Genomic DNA, 20,774 nt, shown 5'->3' with positions numbered 1-20,774 from the left:
GTGATCCCCTTTTCGCATCCGGTTCAATAACTCCAGAAGTTATATTAGCAAGATAACCCAATCAAACGCAACGACAACTACCATACTTTATACCTATTAAGTGATAGTTAACAGTACCGTAAATAATGCAATAAAGCATAAAAAAATTAAATTAAATAAAGTGGCAGAGTAATGTTATTTTCTTTACCTGCTTAGGTTGCTCTATAATTTCGAGATAAGGTCCATCAACTTAAAGAAAACAAAGAAAAACAGTTAGAAACATCACAAGCACCTTGGTTTGTATGTTTGATGTGCAACACTGGTAAAATGTAGGTAGTAATTTACCACACACTCCTTTAGATGTGCAAGTAGTTTATTTTATGTGCAGAAATTCAGACGTAAGCACAGGCATAAATAGGTGCAGGAATATACTACATAAATTAATGTTTCGACCCGGCCTGGGTCTTATTCATAATGTTGTTTTAATACAACCCCTGGCAAAAATTATGGAATCACCGGCCTTGGAGGATGTTCATTCAGTTGTTTAATTTTGTAGAAAAAAAGCAGATCACAGACATGGCACAAAACTAAAGTCATTTCAAATGGCAACTTTCTGGCTTTAAGGCTTCTTTCACACTTGCGTCGGTACGGGTCCGTCGCTAAGCGTCGGTGCGACGTGCCGACGGACGTTGTGAAAATTTGGCACAACGTGGGCAGCGGATGCAGTTTTTCAACGCATCCGCTGCCGATTCTAAAGTCCCGGGGAGGAGGGGGTGGAGTTCCAGCTGCACTTGCGCGGTAGGAAATGCAGGATGCGACGTACGAAAAAACGTTCCCTTGAACGTTTTTTCGTGACGACGGTCCGCCAAAACACGACGCATCGAGTGCACGACGGATGCATCATATGGCCATATGTCGCGATCCGTTGGCAATACAAGTCTATGGGAAAAAAACGCATCCTGCAGGCACATTTGCAGGATGCGTTTTTTTCTGAAAACGACGCATTGCGACGGAGGCCAAACGACGCAAGTGTGAAAGTAGCCTAAGAAACACTAAAAGAAATCAAGAACAAAAAATGTGGTAGTCAGTAATGGTTACTTTTTTTAACCCCTTCATGACCCAGCCTATTTTGGCCTTAATGACCTTGCCGTTTTTTGCAATTCTGACCAGTGTCCCTTTATGAGGTAATAACTCAGGAACGCTTCAACGGATCCTAGCGATTCTGAGAATGTTTTTTCGTGACATATTGGGCTTCATGTTAGTGGTAAATTTAGGTCGATAATTTCTGAGTTTATTTGTGAAAAAAACTGAAATTTGGCGAAAAGTTTGAAAATTTTGCAATTTTCACATTTTGAATTTTTATTCTGTTAAACCAGAGAGTTATGTGACACAAAATAGTTAATAAATAACATTTCCCACATGTCTACTTTACATCAGCACAATTTTGGAAACAAATTTTTTTTTTGCTAGGAAGTTATAAGGGTTAAAATTTGACCAGTGATTTCTCATTTTTACAACAAAATTTACAAAACCATTTTTTTTAGGGACCACCTCACATTTGAAGTCAGTTTGAGGGTTCTATATGGCTGAAAATACCCAAAAGTGACACCATTCTAAAAACTGCACCCCTCAAGGTGCTCAAAACCACATTCAAGAAGTTTATTAACCCTTCAGGTGTTTCACAGCAGCAGAAGCAACATGGAAGTAAAAAATGAACATTTAACTTTTTAGTCACAAAAATGATTTTTAGCAACAATTTTTTTACTTTCCCAAGGGTAAAAGGAGAAACTGGACCACGAACTTTGTTGTCCAATTTGTCCTGAGTACGCTGATACCTCATATGTGGGGGTAAACCACTGTTTGAACGCACGGCAGGGCTCGGAAGGGAAGGAGCGCCATTTGACTTTTTGAATGAAAAATTGGCTCCAATCTTTAGCGGACACCATGTCGCGTTTGGAGAGCCCCCGTGTGCCTAAACATTGGAGCTCCCCCACAAATGACCCCATTTTGGAAACTAGACCCCCCAAGGAACTTATCTAGAAGCATAGTGAGCACTTTAAACCCCCAGGTGCTTCACAAATTGATCCGTAAAAATGAAAAAGTACTTTTTTTTCACAAAAAAATTATTTTAGCCTCAATTTTTTCATTTTCACATGGGCAACAGGATAAAATGGATCCTAAAATTTGTTGGACAATTTCTCCTGAGTACACCGATACCTCATATGTGGGGGTAAACCACTGTTTGGGTGCACGGCAAGGCTCGGAAGGGGAGGCGTGCCATTTGACTTTTTGAATGGAAAATTAGCTCCAATCGTTAGCGGACACCATGTCGCGTTTGGAGAGCCCCTGTGTGCCTAAACATTGGAGCTCCCCTACAAGTGACCCCATTTTGGAAACTAGACCTCCCAAGGAACTTATCTAGATGCATAGTGAGCACTTATAACCCCCAGGTGCTTCACAGAAGTTTATAACGCAGAGCCGTGAAAATAAAAAATAATTTTTCTTTCCTCAAAAATGATATTTAGCCCAGAATTTTTTATTTTCCCAAGGGTAATAGGAGAAATTGGACCCCAAATGTTGTTGTCCAGTTTGTCCTGAGTACGCTGATACCCCATATGTGGGGGTAAACCACTGTTTGGGCGCACGGCAGGGCTCGGAAGGGAAGGCATGCCATTTGGCTTTTTGAATGGAAAATTAGCTCCAATCATTAGCGGACACCATGTCGCGTTTGAAGAGCCCCTGTGTGCCTAAACATTGGAGCTCCCGCACAAGTGACCCCATTTTGGAAACTAGACCTCCCAAGGAACTAATCTAGATGTGTGGTGAGCACTTTGAACCCCCAAGTGCTTCACAGAAGTTTACAACGCAGAGCCATGAAAATAAAAAATAATTTTTCTTTTCTCAAAAATGATTTTTTAGCCCACAATTTTTTATTTTCCCAAGGGTAACAGGAGAAATTGGACCCCAAAAGTTGTTGTCCAGTTTCTCCTGAGTACGCTGATACCCCATATGTGGGGGTTAACCACTGTTTGGGCGCACGGCAGGGCTCGGAAGGGAAGGCATGCCATTTGGCTTTTTGAATGGAAAATTAGCTCCAATCATTAGCGGACACCATGTCGCGTTTGAAGAGCCCCTGTGTGCCTAAACATTGGAGCTCCCGCACAAGTGACCCCATTTTGGAAACTAGACCTCCCAAGGAACTAATCTAGATGTGTGGTGAGCACTTTGAACCCCCAAGTGCTTCACAGAAGTTTACAACGCAGAGCCATGAAAATAAAAAATAATTTTTCTTTTCTCAAAAATGATTTTTTAGCCCACAATTTTTTATTTTCCCAAGGGTAACAGGAGAAATTGGACCCCAAAAGTTGTTGTCCAGTTTCTCCTGAGTACGCTGATACCCCATATGTGGGGGTTAACCACTGTTTGGGCACATGCCAGGGCTCGAAAGGGAAGTAGTGACGTTTTGGAATGCAGACTTTGATAGGATGGTCTGCGAGCATCATGTTACGTTTGCAGAGCCCCTGATATGCCTAAACAGTAGAAACCCCCCACAAGTGACCCCATTTTGGAAACTAGACCCCCCAAGGAACTTATCTAGATGTGTGGTGAGCACGTTCAAGCCCCAAGTGCTTCACAGAAGTTTACAACGCAGAGCCGTGAAAATAAAAAATCATTTTTCTTTCCTCAAAAAAGATGTTTTAGCAAGCAATTTTTTATTTTCACAAGGGTAACAGGAGAAATTGGGCCCCAATATTTGTTGCCCAGTTTGTTGTGAGTATGCTGGTACCCCATATGTGGGGGTAAACCACTGTTTGGGCGCATGTCAGGGCTCGGAAGGGAAGTAGTGACATTTGAAATGCAGACTTTGATGGAATGGTCTGCGGGCATCACGTTGCATTTGCAGAGCCCCTGATGTGCCTAAACAGTAGAAACACCCCACAAGTGACTCCATTTTGGAAACTAGACCCCCAAGGAACTTATCTAGATGTGTGGTGAGCACTTTCAACCCCCAAGTGCTTCACAGAAGTTTATAACGCAGAGCCGTGAAAATAAAAAGTAATTGTTCTTTCCTCAAAAAATTATGTTTTAGCAAGTGATTTTTTATTTTTGCAAGGGTAACAGGAGAAATTGGACCCCAACAGTTGTTGCCCAGTTTGTCCTGAGTACGCTGGTACCCCATATGTGGGGGTAAACCACTGTTTGGGCGTACGTCGGGGCTTGGAAGGGAGGGAGCACCATTTGACTTTTTGAACGCAAGATTGGCTGGAATCAATGGTGGCGCCATGTTGCGTTTGGAGACCCCTGATGTGCCTAAACAGTGGAAACCCCTCAATTCTAACTTCAACACTAACCCCAACACACCCCTAATCCTAATCCCAACTGTAGCCATAACCCTAATCACAACCCTAACCCCAACACACCCCTAACCACAACCCTAACCCCAACACACCCGTAACCCTAATTCCAACCCTAACCCTAATCCTAACCCTAATCCCAACCCTAACCCTAATCCCAACCCTAACCACAACTGTAACCCCAACACACCCCTAACCCTATCCGTAACCCTAACCACAAGCCTAATCTTAACACTATTTCCAACCCTAGCCCTAATTCCAGCCCTAACTCTAATTCCAACCCTAACCCTAAGGCTATGTGCCCACGTTGCGGATTCGTGTGAGATTTTTCCGCACGATTTTTGAAAAATCTGCAGGTAAAAGGCAGTGCGTTTTACCTGCGGATTTACAGCGGATTTCCAGTGTTTTTTTGTGCGGATTTCACCTGCGGATTCCTATTGAGGAACAGGTGTAAAACGCTGCGGAATCCGCACAAAGAATTGACATGCTGCAGAAAATACAACGCAGCGTTTCTGCACGGAATTTTCCGCACCATGGGCACAGCGGATTTGGTTTTTCCATAGGTGTACATGGTACTGTAAACCTGATGGAAAACTGCTACGAATTCGCAGCGGCCAATCCGCTGCGGATCCGCAGCCAAATCCGCACTGTGTGCACATGCCCTAACCCTACCCCTAACCCTACCCCTAGTTCTAACCCTAGTTCTAACCCCAACCCTAGTGGAAAAAGAAAAAAAAATATTTTCTTTATTTTATTATTGTCCCTACCTATGGGGGTGATAAAGGGGGGGTTATTTATTATTTTTTTTTATTTCGATCGCTGTGATAGGTTCTATCACAGCGATCAAAATGTACTTGCAACGAATCTGCCGGCCGGCAGATTCGGCGGGCGCACTGCGCATGCGCTCGCCATTTTGGAAGATGGCGGCGCCCATGGAGAAGACGGATGCACACCGGGAGCCTCGGTAAGTATAAGGGGGGAGATCGGGGCACGGGGGGGCGTCGGAGCACGGGGGGGTGGCATAGGTGCACAGGGGGAGCGGACAGGAGGACGTGGGAGCGGAGCACAAGACGGAGGGGAGCGGAGCACAGATCGGTGGCTTGGGGGGGCGATCGGTGGGGTGGGGGGGTCACATAAGTGTTTCCAGCCATGGCCGATGATATTGCAGCATCGGCCATGGCTGGATTGTAATATTTCACCAGTTTTTTAGGTGAAATATTACAAATCGCTCTGATTGGCTGTTTCACTTTCAACAGCCAATCAGAGCGATCGTAGCCACGGGGGGGGGGGGGGGGGGTGAAGCCACCTCCCCTGGGCTGAAGTACCACTCCCCCTGTCCCTGCAGATCGGGTGAAATTGGAGTTAACCCTTTCACCCGCTCTGCAGGGACGCGATCATTCCATGATGCCACATAGGCGTCATGGGTCGGATTGGCACCGACTTTCATGATGCCTACGTGGCGTCAAAGGTCGGGAAGGGGTTAAATAAAAATAGGATTCACATAAATCCCCGACAGGGGCCACAGACTGCACTGACACAAGCAGAGGTCAAATTAATTTTTTTTTTTTTTTTTTTTAAATTGACAGTCTGATTTATTTTCTTAGGGTAGGTGCACGCAGTCAGGACTTGGCAGCATACAGACACACATACTATATACTGTATATATGTACACACTATATAGACATATACAGACATACACTATATACTGTATATATGTAGACACATACTATATACACATATACACACACACTATATACTGCACATGTACACATACAGATACACATATATATGTATACTTACCAGGTTCTGCGGCTTCACTTACACTGGTCCCAGGACAGTGGTGTAGGAGTAGCTATGATGAGGAGGAGAGGACATAGACACACACACAGGGCTGCAGACATCTCCCTGCCCAGGCTCCGACCTCTGCTGTACTATGAGATGGCCCATCCCCCTCACTCTCAACTTAATCTGATACTGCAGAGAGAGGGGGGTGGAGGGGGTTTGGGAGAGATGATCAAGGACTGCAGGGGATGCACAGTATTATTCACTTAAAGTAATGCTGTACACTTTATAAAGGGGCTGCAGATGCAGGGGGCCCCCTTTGTGGGTGGGGGCCCTAGGCAGCTGCCTTGTTTGCCTGCCCCAAACGCTGGCCCTGACCCCTACCTGACATTGATATCTTATTCCTGGGAAAGGTTGTCAATATTATAAGCATGGGCAATCCATTAAGCTCAGTGAATTTCTTAAATACATACCAAGTATTTTGTTTATATGAAATTCAACATAATATATAAAGTTAGAGACTAAAATTCGAGACCTGAATGGCAGTGTCAATGGAGTCCTGGAACTTACGAATACAACAAAAGTGCAGAAACGTAGTGATTGGATCTGTGATTTGGTGACTTTCCTTTACCTCCATGAGTCATTAACAAAATTGTAGAATGCCATAAACTCTAAACAGAAGGTTTTTACTATGTAATTTTGGAGCAGCATGAGATAGCCATAGAGACCCTAATTCCAGGGATGTGTCCTGTACTGGGCTGTTTACTGTAGGTTCACTAAAATCAGTGTTTTATTGGACTAGCTGTCCCATGCCTCCTAGACATGCTGCCTCCCCGTCCCACCACTAATTAGCAGCTCCCTCTCAATGTGGGCAGGTTTATACACAAATCGGCTCTCTGAGCTCTGCTAGATCTTCCGCAGAGAAACAGCGATTTTATCAAAACTGCTGCACCCAGTAAACTAAGAGATACATCACTGGGATCAAAGCCTCTGCCCCTACATCTTGCTGCTCTCAAATGGGGTAGCACAAAACTGATAACAATTCTCTTTAAGTGCCATATAACTTGTTCATAACTAGTTAATATACTGAGTACACAGGTTCGTGCTCAGCTTTAACTCCTTGCCTTCATTATTACAAATCCTTATGAATTTGGGACGATTGCTTGCTCTTTGATGTGTAGGGGACCCCAATGCAGCAATATACAATTGATAGCGATTTTCAGATACTACAAACGAACGTCTTATACATGGACTTACGGTAACTTACCGTTCCTGTGTGGTGTATCGTGCAGTTCATCGTATAAGTAGGCAGAGGATGTTGTGAAGTAGGCTTCTAGCATCTGCAAAATAAAAACAATATTTAGTAGATAGCAGCTGCCAATTTTATTCCAGATCTACATTCAGTTTTCAGACTCAGGTGTAAAGCTGTGCACTTTAACCAAGTATAATATATATAACCAATATATAATAATATATAACTATTAACTTGCTCAGCAGCCATTAGAATGCAATGTTATTGCTTCTGTTTGATATTCATCGCCAGTATGTTTAGTTTGTGGAAATAATAAATTAGTGAAACTCAAATGACTAATAATTAACATCTCACCTTTACTAAATCGGAAACGTATCTACAGCGGATATACCGTATAAAGTTTACTCCCCCCTGTTAAAATACCAGGTTTTTGTCATGTAAAAATTTTTTACCAAGAAGAATAATTTCAAAACTTTTTCCCCCTTTAATGTCACCCATATTCTGAACAAATCCTTTGAGAAACAAACTAAAATCATATTGAAAGAGAAAATAAAAATAACAAAATTAAAATAATGTGTTGCGTGTGAACACCCTTTTATAATTGGGGATGTGACTGTGTTCAGAATTAGCCAATCACATTTCTACTCATGATAAATAGTAGTCAGTACACCGATGCCATCATTTATAGAGATTCTGACTAACCCAATATAAAGTTTAGCTGTTCTAGTAGGATTTTCCTAACATTTAATCAGTTGCATTTCACAGCAAAAGCCTTGGTCCATAAACAGCTTACAACATAGCAAAGGGAAGTCACTCCTGAAAGTTATCAGTCAGGAGAAGGGTATAAAAAAAATGTTCAAGGAATTAGTTATACCATGGAACAATGTGAAGATGATCATCAAGAAGTGGCTTGAATTTTGCACAACAGGTACATTAACCCCTTTACCACCGAAGGTTGTTTACACGTTAATGACAGGCCAATTTTTACAATTTTGACCACTGTCACTATGAGGTAGTAACTCTGGAACGCGTCAACGAATCCCGGTGATTCTGAGACTGTTTGTTCATATTGTACTTCATGATAATGGTAAAATTTCTTCGGTATGACTTGCATTTATTTGTGTAAAAAGCGGAAATCTGGCAAAAATGTTGCAATTTTCAAACTTTGAATTTTTATCCCCTTAAATCACAGAGATATGTCACATAAAACAGTTAATAAGTAACATTTCCCACATGTCTACTTTACATCAGCACAATTTTGGAACTAAAAATGTTTTCTAGGAAGTTATAAGGGTTAAAAGTTGACCAGCGATTTTTCATTTTTCCAACAATAGTTACAACACCATTTCTTTTTAGGGACCACATCACATTTGAAGTCCCTTTGAGGGGTCTATATCACAGAAAATACCCCAAAGTGACACCATTCTAAAAACTGCACCCCTCAAGGTGCTCAAAACCACATTCAAGAAATGTATTAACCCTTCAAGTGCTTGACAGGAATTTTTGGAATGTGGGAAAAAAAGAGCATTTAACTTTTTTCACAAAAAAAATAACTTCAGATAATTTTTTTTATTTTGACAAGGGTAACAGGAAAAATGGACCCCAAAATTTGTTGCGTAATTTCTCCCAAGTACGCCAATACCTCATATGAGGGATAAAACTACTGTTTGGGCGACTGGCAGGGCTCGGAAGGGAAGGAGCATCATTTGGCTTTTTGAAAGTAAAATTTCCTCTAATCACTAGCGGACGTCATGTCCCATTTGTAGAGCCCCTGATGTGCCTTAACAGTGGAAACCGCCCCCAAGTCACCCGTTTTGGAAAATAGACCCTTCAAGGAATGCACTTAGATGTGTATTGAGCACCTTCAACCCCATTAAAGTGCTTCACAGAACATTATATATATTTATAACATTGAGCCGTGAAAATAATACAATTACATTTTCCTCACAAAAACGTTATTTTAGCCACAAAGTTGTCATTTTCATAAAGGTAACAGGAGAAATTGCATCATACAATTTCTGCAATTTCTCCTGAGCACACCAATACCCCATATGTGGGGGCAATACTACTTTTGAGGCAGAGTGCAATGCTCAGAAGGGAAGAGGTGCCATATTGGAGTTCAGCTTTTGCTGGAATGGTTTGAGGTTGCCATGTCACATTGGCGGAGCCCATGAGGCGCCAGAACAACAGAATCCCCCATATGTGAACTCATTTTACAAAGTACACTCCCCAATGAATTCATCTAGGGGTGCAGTGATCATATTGACACCACATGTGCCTCACAGAATGTTATACCACTGAGCAGTGAAGAAAGAATAAATTACTTTTTAACACTAAAATTATGTTTTAGCCCCAAGTTTTGAATTTTTCTAAGGGCTAATAAATTTATTTATTTTTTTAAAAACAAAGTGTGCCAATACCCTACATGTAATCTGGAAATATTTTTCAGGCACAGTGCAAAGCTCAGAAGGCAAGGAGAACCAGATTTTACTGTTATGGTTTGTAGGTACCATAACCCACTGGTTGTGTACTGCATGTGACAATAATCTTGCATACTTTTCATATGTCTGGTCTGTGAGGTAGGTTTGAAAACACGGGAGCTTTTCCTTATAAACAAACATCCAAGCCCGACTATGTTTTGCCAAAAGCTATATCAAATCTTCAAAAGTACGGTATGTGGAAAAACTTGTAACGGTCTGATAAGTCCAAGGTTGAATTTTCTGGCCATAATTCCAAAAGGTATGTTTTGAGCATCACCGAAACAACACTATACACAAAATAAAGCATGGTGGTGGGAGCATTATGCTTCGGAGCGCTTTTTCAGTAGCTGGAACTAGTGAGGCTTTAGTCAACATGGAGGAAATTATGAACAGCTTCAAATATCAGTCAGAAGTGCATCAAAACCTTTTAGCACACCAACAACGCTAAGCATATCTACATATCAACAAAACAATTGCTTCTCCAGAAGACGGTCAGAGCTTTGGAATGGCCCAGTCAGAGCCCAGACCTGAATCCCATTGAAAATCTTTGTGTTGAAATCAAAAATATTGCAATTGGTTTGAACAGATCATGGGTGATAAAGATGAAACATTTTCTGAAATGAGTCTTCTCGGTATTATTTTTTTATATGTCAAAAAGTTGCCATTTTTACAGGGGCATATAGACTTTTTATATTAACTGTATGACCATATAGGACTTGGCTGTTGTATATGTAATCTTTCCAAATTGGTGGAAAAGGGGAATATTTAACACTTTCTAAGGTAAAGTTCACACTTGCATTTTGACATTCTGTTTTCTGTTGTTTTTAGGTACAGTCAAATGTAAGTAACGTCAAGAACAGAACTGCATAAGTGATGCAAACGGAAGCAGAGGAGCCTCCATTGATTATTATAGAGGGTGTTATGTAAGTTGGAGGTGGAAGGTAGAATGAGCATCTCATAGACTTGCGTGACATTTTGGGGGCCTTTTTTCCTTTCTCAATTCTTTTTTGAAAATGGCCCGTGAGGAGCAGGCCCAGCTCCTGAGTCCGCTTCAATCAACCTGACAAACTCCATGATGCAATAATAAATAATAATAATAATTTTATTTATATAGCGCCAACATATTCGGCAGCGCTTTACAAATTATAGAGGGGACAATAGACATTACAGCATAACAGAAATCACAGTTCAAAATAGATACCAAGAGGAGTGAGGGCCCTGCTCGCAAGCTTACAAACTATGAGGAAAAGGGGAGACACGAGAGGTGGATGGTAACAATTGCTTTAGTTATTTGGACCAGCCATAGTGTAAGGCTCGGGTGTTCATGTAAAGCTGCATGAACCAGTTATCAGCCTAAGTATGTAGCAGTACAGACACAGAGTGCTATTAACTGTAAAAAGTGTATGAGGACATGATGCGAGGAACCTGATTATGTTTTTTTTTTTTTTTTTTTTTTTAATAGGCCACACAGGGATAGTTAGGTTAATGCATTGAGGCGGTAGGCCAATCTGAACAAATGAGTTGTTAGGGCACGCTTAAAACTGTGGGGATTGGGGATTAATCGTATTAACCTGGGTAGTGCATTCCAAAGAATCGGCGCAGCACGTGTAAAGTCTTGGAGACAGGAGTGGGAGGTTCTGATTATTGAGGATGCTAACCTGAGGTCATTAGCGGAGCAGAGGGCACGGGTAGGGTGGTAGACTGAGACCAGGGAGGAGATGTAGGGTGGTGCTGAGCCATGGAGTGCTTTGTGGATGAGGGTAGTAGTTTTGTACTGGATTCTGGAGTGGATGGGTAGCCAGTGTAATGACTGGCACAAGGTAGAGGCATCGGTGTAACGGTTGGTGAGGAATATGATCCTGGCAGCAGCATTCAGGACAGAATGGAGAGGGGAGAGATGGTAAGAGGGAGGCCGATTAGTAGAGAGTTACAATAGTCCAGACGGGAATGAATAAGTGAAACAGTAAGAGTTTTTGCAAAGTCGAAAGTAAGAAAAGGGCGAATTCTAGAAATGTTTTTGAGATGCAGATAAGAAGAGCGAGCCAGTGATGTAATAGCACATCATAGACTTTTAACGTGTTGAGAGGTGGACCACTTTAACTCTGGAGACATGATTTTGTGTCTCTCACAAATATTTACTAATTCTCTAATAATGTGGCTCTCACTAATCATTACAGTTTCTCATCTTATGCTTGTTAATCCAGGCTTCTTCATAGACTGCGCAGTGCTCCAGTTCTCAAAATGGCTTTTGGTGGAGGCCTATGTGATCAGACCTGTCCACAGCCGCCTCTGATTGAAATGAATTACTCATCCCTTTATAGTCTATTCATCACACATACACAGAAACTGAGGACAATGCTACTCTGCTTCAACAAATGGAAAGTGTTTAGCGGTGACTCTCTGAACCACACTTGATTGAGGCATGTGCAGGAAATGGAAGCTAATATGTTGTACAATAACAGTGTCAGCCCACTTGTTTCCATTTTCACTACTCATCGAAGAAACAGAGGAGGGTGTCAGTAATTGTTCTGATGAACAGGCGGAGCACAGACAGGCAAATTACAATACAATGCCAGTGCTCTAACTGCCACAATGTTTCTGATGTCAACCAACACACAGATTTGTATATCTTACAATGTGGATTATGGCAAACAGTACCGAGAATCACGATCGCAGAGGTAATACTTACCGGGTCAGGCATGTCAAACACGTTTTTCGCCATAGCTGCCTGCAAAACAAAATGGCAAATGTTATCCTTCAGATCATTAAAAAAATAAGCTTATTGCAAACAGCAGTAAATTTCTAATATTTCAAGTTTACATGCTTGTAAAATTTCCATATTATGCTTAACTTTCTTAACCTTCTGTGTAAATACAGGTTATTTTACTGCAGGCATTTAAAGGGAATCTGTCAGCAGACTTTTGGTATATAATCTGACAGCAGCATGAGGTAAGGACAGAGACCCTGATTACAGTGATGTATCACTTAGTGTACTGTGTGCAGCACTTACCATAAAGGCTATGTGCACACGTTCAGGAAAGTTTGCAGAATTTTCCTGCGCAAATCCAGACTACTTTTGCAGGAAATCCGCTCACGTTTTTTTTCGCGTTTTTTTGTGCGGATTTTTCCGGAGGTTACCAATGCAATAATATAGTGGCAAATCCAAGACAAACCCGCAAAATTAATGAACATGCTGTGTTTTTTTCCGCTATGCGGTTTTTGTGGAAAAAAACGCAACATGTGCACAAAAATTGCAGAATTCATTAAAATTGATGGGATGCTTAATGTAAGCGGTTTTGCAGTGGAAAACCACCAAAAAAATGCGAAAGATCCGGAACGTGTGCACATAGCCAAAGTCACAGTTTTCTCCAGCAGAGCTCAGTTGTTGAGCTGTGTATAACCCCAGCCACACCATAGCTTTCTGTGTACATTGTATATTCATTGCGGGGTGTGTGATTGGACTAGCACTCACAAGGCCAGTTGTCCTGTAGTGATAATGTGTTGCTGATAAAACACTGATTGTATTGAAACAGCAAAATACAGTCCAGGAAATGACACTTCACTATAATCGGGCTCTCTTCCACTACACCATGGTGCTCTCAGATTAGATAGCAAAAACCTGGTGATAGTTTCCCTTTAATGAAGATTTTTTAAAAAATGTATTTTACTTATTTATATAGCGCTATTAATTCCACAGTGCTTTACAAACATTATTGACACTGTCCCCATTGGGGCTCACAATCTAGAATCCTTATCAGTATGTCTTTGGAGTGTGGGAGGAAACCCACGCAAACACGGGGAGAACATACAAACTCCTTGCAGATGTTGTCCTTGGTGGGATTAGAACCCAGGACCCCAGCGCTGCAAGGCTGCAGGGCTAACCACTGCGCCACTGATTTAAGCATCTCAACTGTTTTATGCGATACTGAAAAAAATTATGTTATAGGAGTTCATCGAAAATTCAGGAAAACCACCTGCCGGTAAACCGGATATGAAAATTGTGCAACATACAGTGAGTATTTGATACCAACCACATACAAGGTACACCTGGGGAAAGAGCGTTGAAGAGAAAAACATTTTGACATACTGCTTTGATACTGAATATTTTCATCTTCAGTGCAGTCATCTGCTTTATCTAACAAGACTACAGGAAACTATTTGAGACATTTATCTTAGAGGGATTGTCTATTTTAGACAACTTCTTTTTAAAAAGCCCAAGGTTTCAAGGATGAAAAAAACAGGGGACTCTCCCTATGTAATAGCCATAGAGAAGAATTATAGATTTACCGCAATAATAGCTATATACACACGAATATCAATTCAAAGTAATAACAAAAGATCTGTGAACATCAGCTTGCCGACTCTTTTCATACTGCTTTTTTTCTGCACTGTATGGAGGTACAACTTCCTCAAATTAACAATCTAATAAAAGCATTTCAGGAACTAGTGTAACGTAAATTAAACAGTGCAATTTCCCAAAGTCATGATGTAAAAGTTCTGTTCTTTACATTAGCTTTGAAGATGCATTAGGTTTAGACTTTAAATCTGCAGCACGTTAATTTATTCATAGCGGATTTCATTTTTTGCATTGCATTCGGTTGCAAGTCTGCATCAACATCTATATATGAGCCGCTGTAGCCACTGATTGTCAGGGACTAGTGATGAGCGAGCGTGCTGGGATAAGGTGTTATCTGAGCATGCTTGGGTGATAACTGAGTGTCTTCGGTGTGCTTGAAAAATAGTCCCTGGGCCTGCATGCCTTACAGCTGTTCAACGGCCCCAACACATGTACGAATTACCCAACAAACAGGCAATCACCGCATGTCTTGCGCCTATCAAACCACCGCGAGACATGCAGCCGTGGGGACTTTAACATATCTTTCGAGCACGCTGAGCCTGCTCAGGTAACACCTTATCCAAGCATGTTCGCACCATCAGGGACCAGACAATGTTGGAATATGAGCATGAGAATCAATGTGATTTTTTTTAACGCATTCTAATTTTTTAAAAATGTTTATTCATCACACCCCTTTAATTTGCCGAAGGATAACAATTGCAATTTTAAAATCTTGGAGAACTAGAAATTGGTGCAAATGCCATCCTAAACTATGAAAATATGTAAACTCATATACATAAAGCAATTCCGTCACATATTATGCTCAGAGAGCTAAACTACCCCGGTCAATTATTTTCTATGTTAGGCCTGTTTCACACGTCAGTGGCTCCGGTACGTGTGGTGAGTTTTCTCACGTACCGGAGACACTGACTCACGCAGACACATTAAAATCAATGTGTCTCTGCACATGTCAGCGTGTTTTCACGGACCGTGTGTCCGTTTGAAAAACACGGAGACATGTCAGTGTTCGTGGGAGCGCACGGATCACACGGACCCATTAAAGTCAATGGGTCCGTGTAAAACACGTACCGCACACGGATGCTGTCCGTGTGCCGTCCGTGTGCCGTGCAGGAGACTCCGTGTGCTCACGTGGCACATCAGTGTGGCACACGTGCGGCCCTCCCTATGGGAGGTGGAGCCGCATATTCATCACTGTAATGAGAGGCACCACGTGACCGCTCATACAGGACAAGCTGCGGCGCTGAGAGGAAGCATCGAGGGAGCTGGGTATTTTATTTCCAGCGGGCGGGCGCACAGGGGGTGGGAGGGGGGTGGTGACAAAGATCTTTATTTTAAACACAAAAAAATAAAAAAACAATGATTTTTCATTCCTTCTCTCCAGCGAACGCTGCTGGGAAGAAGGAATGAATTCCGGCTTCAGCACCAGATGCAGGGGAGAGCTTATCTCTAGCGCTGTCTCCTGCATGGTCCGTGTGGTACCCAGTCGGCACACGGGCGGCACACGGCTGCCGCATGTGTGCCACACTGATGTGCCATGTTAGCACACGGACACACGGACACGGATAACTCCGGTACTGATTTTTCCGGTACCGGAATTATCTGGACGTGTGAGACTGGCCTTAAGGACAAGAGCTGCTTCATGGTCCTGACAGTCAGAACACAGTACAAGGAGCCACTATCACTTAGCATACAGCTAGGATATGCCATCACTATGTCTGCATCTGACCTCTGTGACCAGTGACTAGCGGCAGCGGTCGCATGTTTGTACAGCAGAAACACTCTCCGTACATCCTGCTCTGGCTATGTAGACATCACGATTTTTCAATGCTGTGTCCAGCGACAGGCTGCACATACCAGTCAGAAGATGTAGCATGGAGACTCGATGACTTAGGTCGCACCGGAGGAATTAAAGGGGTACTTGTAAAGTGTGTTACCTTTCATTTTCCTTTTTAGAAACTGCTGTAAGATTGATTTTTAAGAAAAATAGCAAAAAACTCGGCACTCAGACTTAATCAGATAAAGTGATTTAATGGTGTGTCCACGGTAAATAACAGAAGAAACGTTTCGGTCCTATAGCCGGACCTTCATCAGTCACAATATTTGATCGTGAACGGAAGCTAGTGGACCCGAAAGATTATGGGTTTTCATTAAGGTCATAGATATAGGTGGACACAGCCAGTGTCTCAGGGGGATAAGTCCAGCGGTATTGCCTTCTGTGGTATAGAGCCTGCGTGTCCTGGTCAGTGGAGGATGCGGTATCCACCGCAAGTCCGTACGACGTGGTCCGTGGTCGCCAAATTTTATCACACCACCAAGTGGCACAAAAACTGGGAAACCTTTCAGAGCAATTTATGATAGAATTCTGGCATAACTGCTTTGATGAATCAGGCCATCGGGGCTAAAATTTGTAAATAAGCACTAGTTGCACATTTTTGGGTTGAAGATTGACTCAAAATCAAATCCTAAACCTACTGGCAATTTTTAGAAGACAATTTCTTTGAACAGTGGTACAGGAAAAAGTCTGCATCTTTCAAGAAAGCCGTGATTTTTATGCAGGACAATGCTCCATCATACGCATGGAAGTACTGACTAGCCAGTAAAGAACAATGACATGGCCCCCGACCTCACCTGACCTATACCTTATTGAGAACTTGTGGGCCCTTTTTAAAGGGAATCTGTCAGGTTTTTGCTACCTCACCTGAGAGCAGCATAATGTAGGCAAAAAGACCCTGAAACTGAGGCTATGTGCACACGTTCAGGTTTTTTCGAGTTTTTTTCGCGATAAAAACGCTATAAAAACGCATAAAAAACGCATACATATCATTTAGAGTGCATTCTGCAATTTTTGTGCACATGATGCATTTTTTCCGTGAAAAAAACGCATTGCAGTAAAAAAAGCAGCATGTTCATTAATTTTGCAGATTTTTCACGTTTTTTCCGCTATTTAATGCACTGGGAAAAAACGCGAAAAAACGTGCAAAAAACGCATAAAAACCGCGAAAAAAACACATGCGGATTTCTGGCAGAAATGTCCGTTTTTTGTCAGGAAATTTCTGCAAGAAATTCTTATGTGTGCACATACCCTAATGGTGTATCACTTAGGCTACTTTCACACATCAGGTTTTCAGTGTCAGGCTAAATCCGGCAAATTTAAAAAAAAACGGATCAGGCGAATGTTGCCGCCAGATCAGGTTTTTTTCCCATAGACTTGTATTAGTGCCAGATTGCATCGGATGACATTGCGTTTCGTCCGGTTTTCGCCGGATCCGGCAAATCTGCCGCTTCCGGTTTCTTGAAAAAACGTCGATTGCAACGTTTTTTGTCTCCGGCGAAAAAGCCTGAAGCGCCGGATCCGGCGCTTCCGGCTGTTTGCTACAATGAAAGCCTATGGGAGCCGGAAGGTGCCGGATCCAGAAAAAGGCGGATACGGCAGCCTGATCCGGTTTTTGAAACTGAGCATGCTCCAAATTTTTTTTTTATCCAATAATCTAGATAGGTTAGCCGGATCCGTCAAAAAAACGGATCCGTCGCATCAGTTTTTCAAAATCTGCGCCGGATCCAGTTTTTCCAACATAAACCGGATTTAGCCTGACACTGAAAACTTGATGTGTGAAAGTAGCCTTAGATTACTGGGTGCAGCAGTTCAGACAAAATCAGAGTTTTTAGATTAAGCAATGATCCCCGCCCCCACCGGCTCTCCATATACAATGTCCATAGACAGTGAGCTGCCTATCACAGGAGGGGGCAGAGTCAGTCTTTGGTTCCCACTGCTGTGTTCTAGCAATAATAAACTGGTGCTAAAACAATCACTGCAAGCAAACAACAGGACAGAGCTTGCTAAGAGAGGCATCACCGAAATCTGTGTTTAACCCCTATCTCATGCGGTCTTCAGATTACATTGCAGAAACCTGCTGACAGATTCACATTAATCTGGAGATTTACAGTGAACGAAAACAGTCACCTCCCTGAAAAGTGTCTGGGAGGCTGTGGCTGCAGACCAAAAAGTTGATTGCCAACTATTGGTCACTGATTGATTTTTTAAATGTCAGAAATGTATTATTGTACATTTTGAGTTGTTTGATTATTATTATAGCAACTGGCTAACTGACTGTCACTATATCAGTGGTTGTAACTATGGATACCAAAGCTATTACAAAGCACTGTACATGGGGTAAAGGACATAGTTAATCAGAAGAACTACCGGTATACTACATTTCTAATAGGAGGTATTTGCTAATATTAATTTTACACCTACTAAATATTGGGATAGGATCTTGGAGATGGGAATACCCCTTTAATTTTCTTATTGAACAACTACAATGCTGTTGGTCAAATCAAAAGGTTAATAAATCTAAAACCTGAATACTGCACACACTGTATATGATCACCTACACTACACAGGCACATTTCACCTATAGCTTTGTCAGGGAATGAAAAAGACATGCAAACAACAGGCTATTTAACACCTTCACGACCTTTGGCATACATATACATCGTGGTCATGTAGGGGTTCCCGACCTGTGGAGTATAGGTTTGTCACGTGATCGTGTGGGCACAGGAACGGTGACCATGCGATCGCTGCTGTAATTTCAGTTTACGCGATAGCTGAGCCCTGGATATCGCTGCCAGGTGCCTTGTCCACACAGCCCTCGACCGTTTACCCCCTAAATGCAGTGACCATTATCGATCGCAACATTTAGGGGGTAAGAGAGGGAGGGGGCTCCCGTTCGATTGGCGTCCCCGCAACGTCATCGTAAAGGCCCGATCATTGTCATGGCAACATGAGGTCGTCATGATGACCTCCATGTCAGCCAACTATGGCAAGTCTGTTAGATCATGTTCAGAGCATGGTCTAAGAGGCTTCAGTCAGTGCAGCAATGACAGGTATAACAAATTGCAATACTTGTGCATTGCAATGCATTATATCAGACTAATAAAAGTTAATGTCTCACAGAATGACTCAGTAAAAAAGTAAAGAGTTATAAAAAAATGAAATATAAAAAAGGATCACAAAATAAATAAAAAACAATAAAAACAATTATACCAATAAATACAAATTAATGTAAAAACAAAAAAGTGCACATATTCAGTATTGGCGTGTCCAGAACGACCTGCCATATAAAACTGTCCCGCTAGTTAACCCCTTCAGTGAACACCGTATAAAAAAAAGTGGCAAAAACGATGTTTTCATCATACTGCTGAATAAAAAGTGTAATTAAACGCAATCTAAAAGTTGAATGGAAATAAAAATGGTATCTCTGAAAACGTCATCTTGTGATGCAAAAAACAAGCCACCATACAGCTCCATCAATAGAAAAAAACAAACCCTATAGTTCACGGAATAAAGAATATAGCAATGCAAAAGCAATTCTTTTTTTCTATAAAATAGTTTTTATTGTGTAAAAGCGGCAAACTATAGAAATGTGGTATTGCTGACCCGAAGAATAACGCTGTCTTATCACTTTTAGCACATGGTGAACGGCATAAAAAAAACCTCTAAAAAAACAATACCTGAATTGCTGGTTTTTGTTTATTCTGCTTCCCAAAAATCAAAATAGAAAGTGATCAAAAATAATCACGTGCTCAAAAATGGTATCAATAAAAACATTAACTCGTCCCACAAAAAACAAGCCCTTACATGACTGTGTCGGAAGAAATATAGAAAAATTATAGCTCTTGAAATATGGCGATGCGCAAAAAGATTTCTTAATGTGTGACAGCAGCCAAACATAAAAAACTACATAAATCTGGTATCGCTGTAATTGGACTGACTTGGATAATAAATTTGTCTAATTATGAGGAGCAGTGTAAGAAAAAGTAAATAAAACCAATTCTTGAATTGCTGTTGATTTGTTCATTCTGCCTGCCAAAAATCGCAGTAAGGCTCAACTCACATTTATCCTGCGCTCTACGCTGAGCACTTACATTGGGGTTCCGTCTAAATCTCTGAAACACATGATTCTGAGAGAACCCCTGGCGGAAAATTTCCTATAATGAGGCAGATGGACATACTGTGGACGCCGTCTGGTCTATGATCCAGCAATGTCCGTCTTTCTGAAGCGTGCATAAAAGCACAGTTGGCCATAGTTTTGTCCACCTCCGAAAAAGACACCACTGAACAGAGACCAGTAGGAGTCCAGAGTAACTCATTACAGTGCCTCATTACAGTGATTCAATCTGAATCATGTCACTCAGAGATTTGTATGGAAACTCTGATATCAGTGCTCAGCATAGAGCACAGGATAAATGTGATCCAAAATGTTATGTAAAATGTTCCCAATAAAAGCTTCAACTCCGCTCACTCAGGTCCATCATCAGTCAGTGGAAATATAGGGGCTTTCACGTTACAGGTAGAACAAAGGCTCTGGAAAAGCAATATGTATCCTCGCCCCCCAAAAGAAACTGAGCGACTTCTGTGCTCCTAAATACAAATGGCCCCATCCCTTCCGAGCCCGACAGTGTGTCTAAACCACATGTTTGGCATTTCTGTGGCTATGAGAGCCCGCCTAATTTACGGGGTCCATATCTTCAGAAGCATGAACTGGGCACAAAATATGGGCACTACAATG

The 20,774-nt window shown here is 41.9% G+C and overlaps 1 protein-coding gene across 4 annotated transcripts in view; it reads right to left on the bottom strand.

The window, feature by feature from the left end:
• NFKB1 (nuclear factor kappa B subunit 1) overlaps positions 1-20,774 on the bottom strand; it is a 151,276-nt gene that overhangs the window by 89,409 nt on the left and 41,093 nt on the right. For 3 of the 4 annotated variants that reach the window (XM_077277994.1, XM_077278011.1, XM_077278020.1), the window contains 3 exons: positions 12,538-12,576; positions 7,384-7,456; positions 188-228 (listed from right to left, as the gene is read on the bottom strand). In XM_077277994.1, the coding sequence (XP_077134109.1) occupies positions 188-228; positions 7,384-7,456; positions 12,538-12,570 (147 nt within the window). In that variant the 5' untranslated portion in view covers positions 12,571-12,576. Of the gene's footprint in view, positions 1-187; positions 229-7,383; positions 7,457-12,537; positions 12,577-16,059; positions 16,129-20,774 lie in introns of those variants that run through there. The other variant, XM_077278003.1, reaches the window with a different exon arrangement.

Source organism: Ranitomeya variabilis, chromosome 1 (assembly GCF_051348905.1).
Source record: "Ranitomeya variabilis isolate aRanVar5 chromosome 1, aRanVar5.hap1, whole genome shotgun sequence".
Lineage (NCBI taxonomy): Eukaryota > Metazoa > Chordata > Amphibia > Anura > Dendrobatidae > Ranitomeya > Ranitomeya variabilis.
This window is presented reverse-complemented; position numbering and strand designations above follow the sequence as displayed.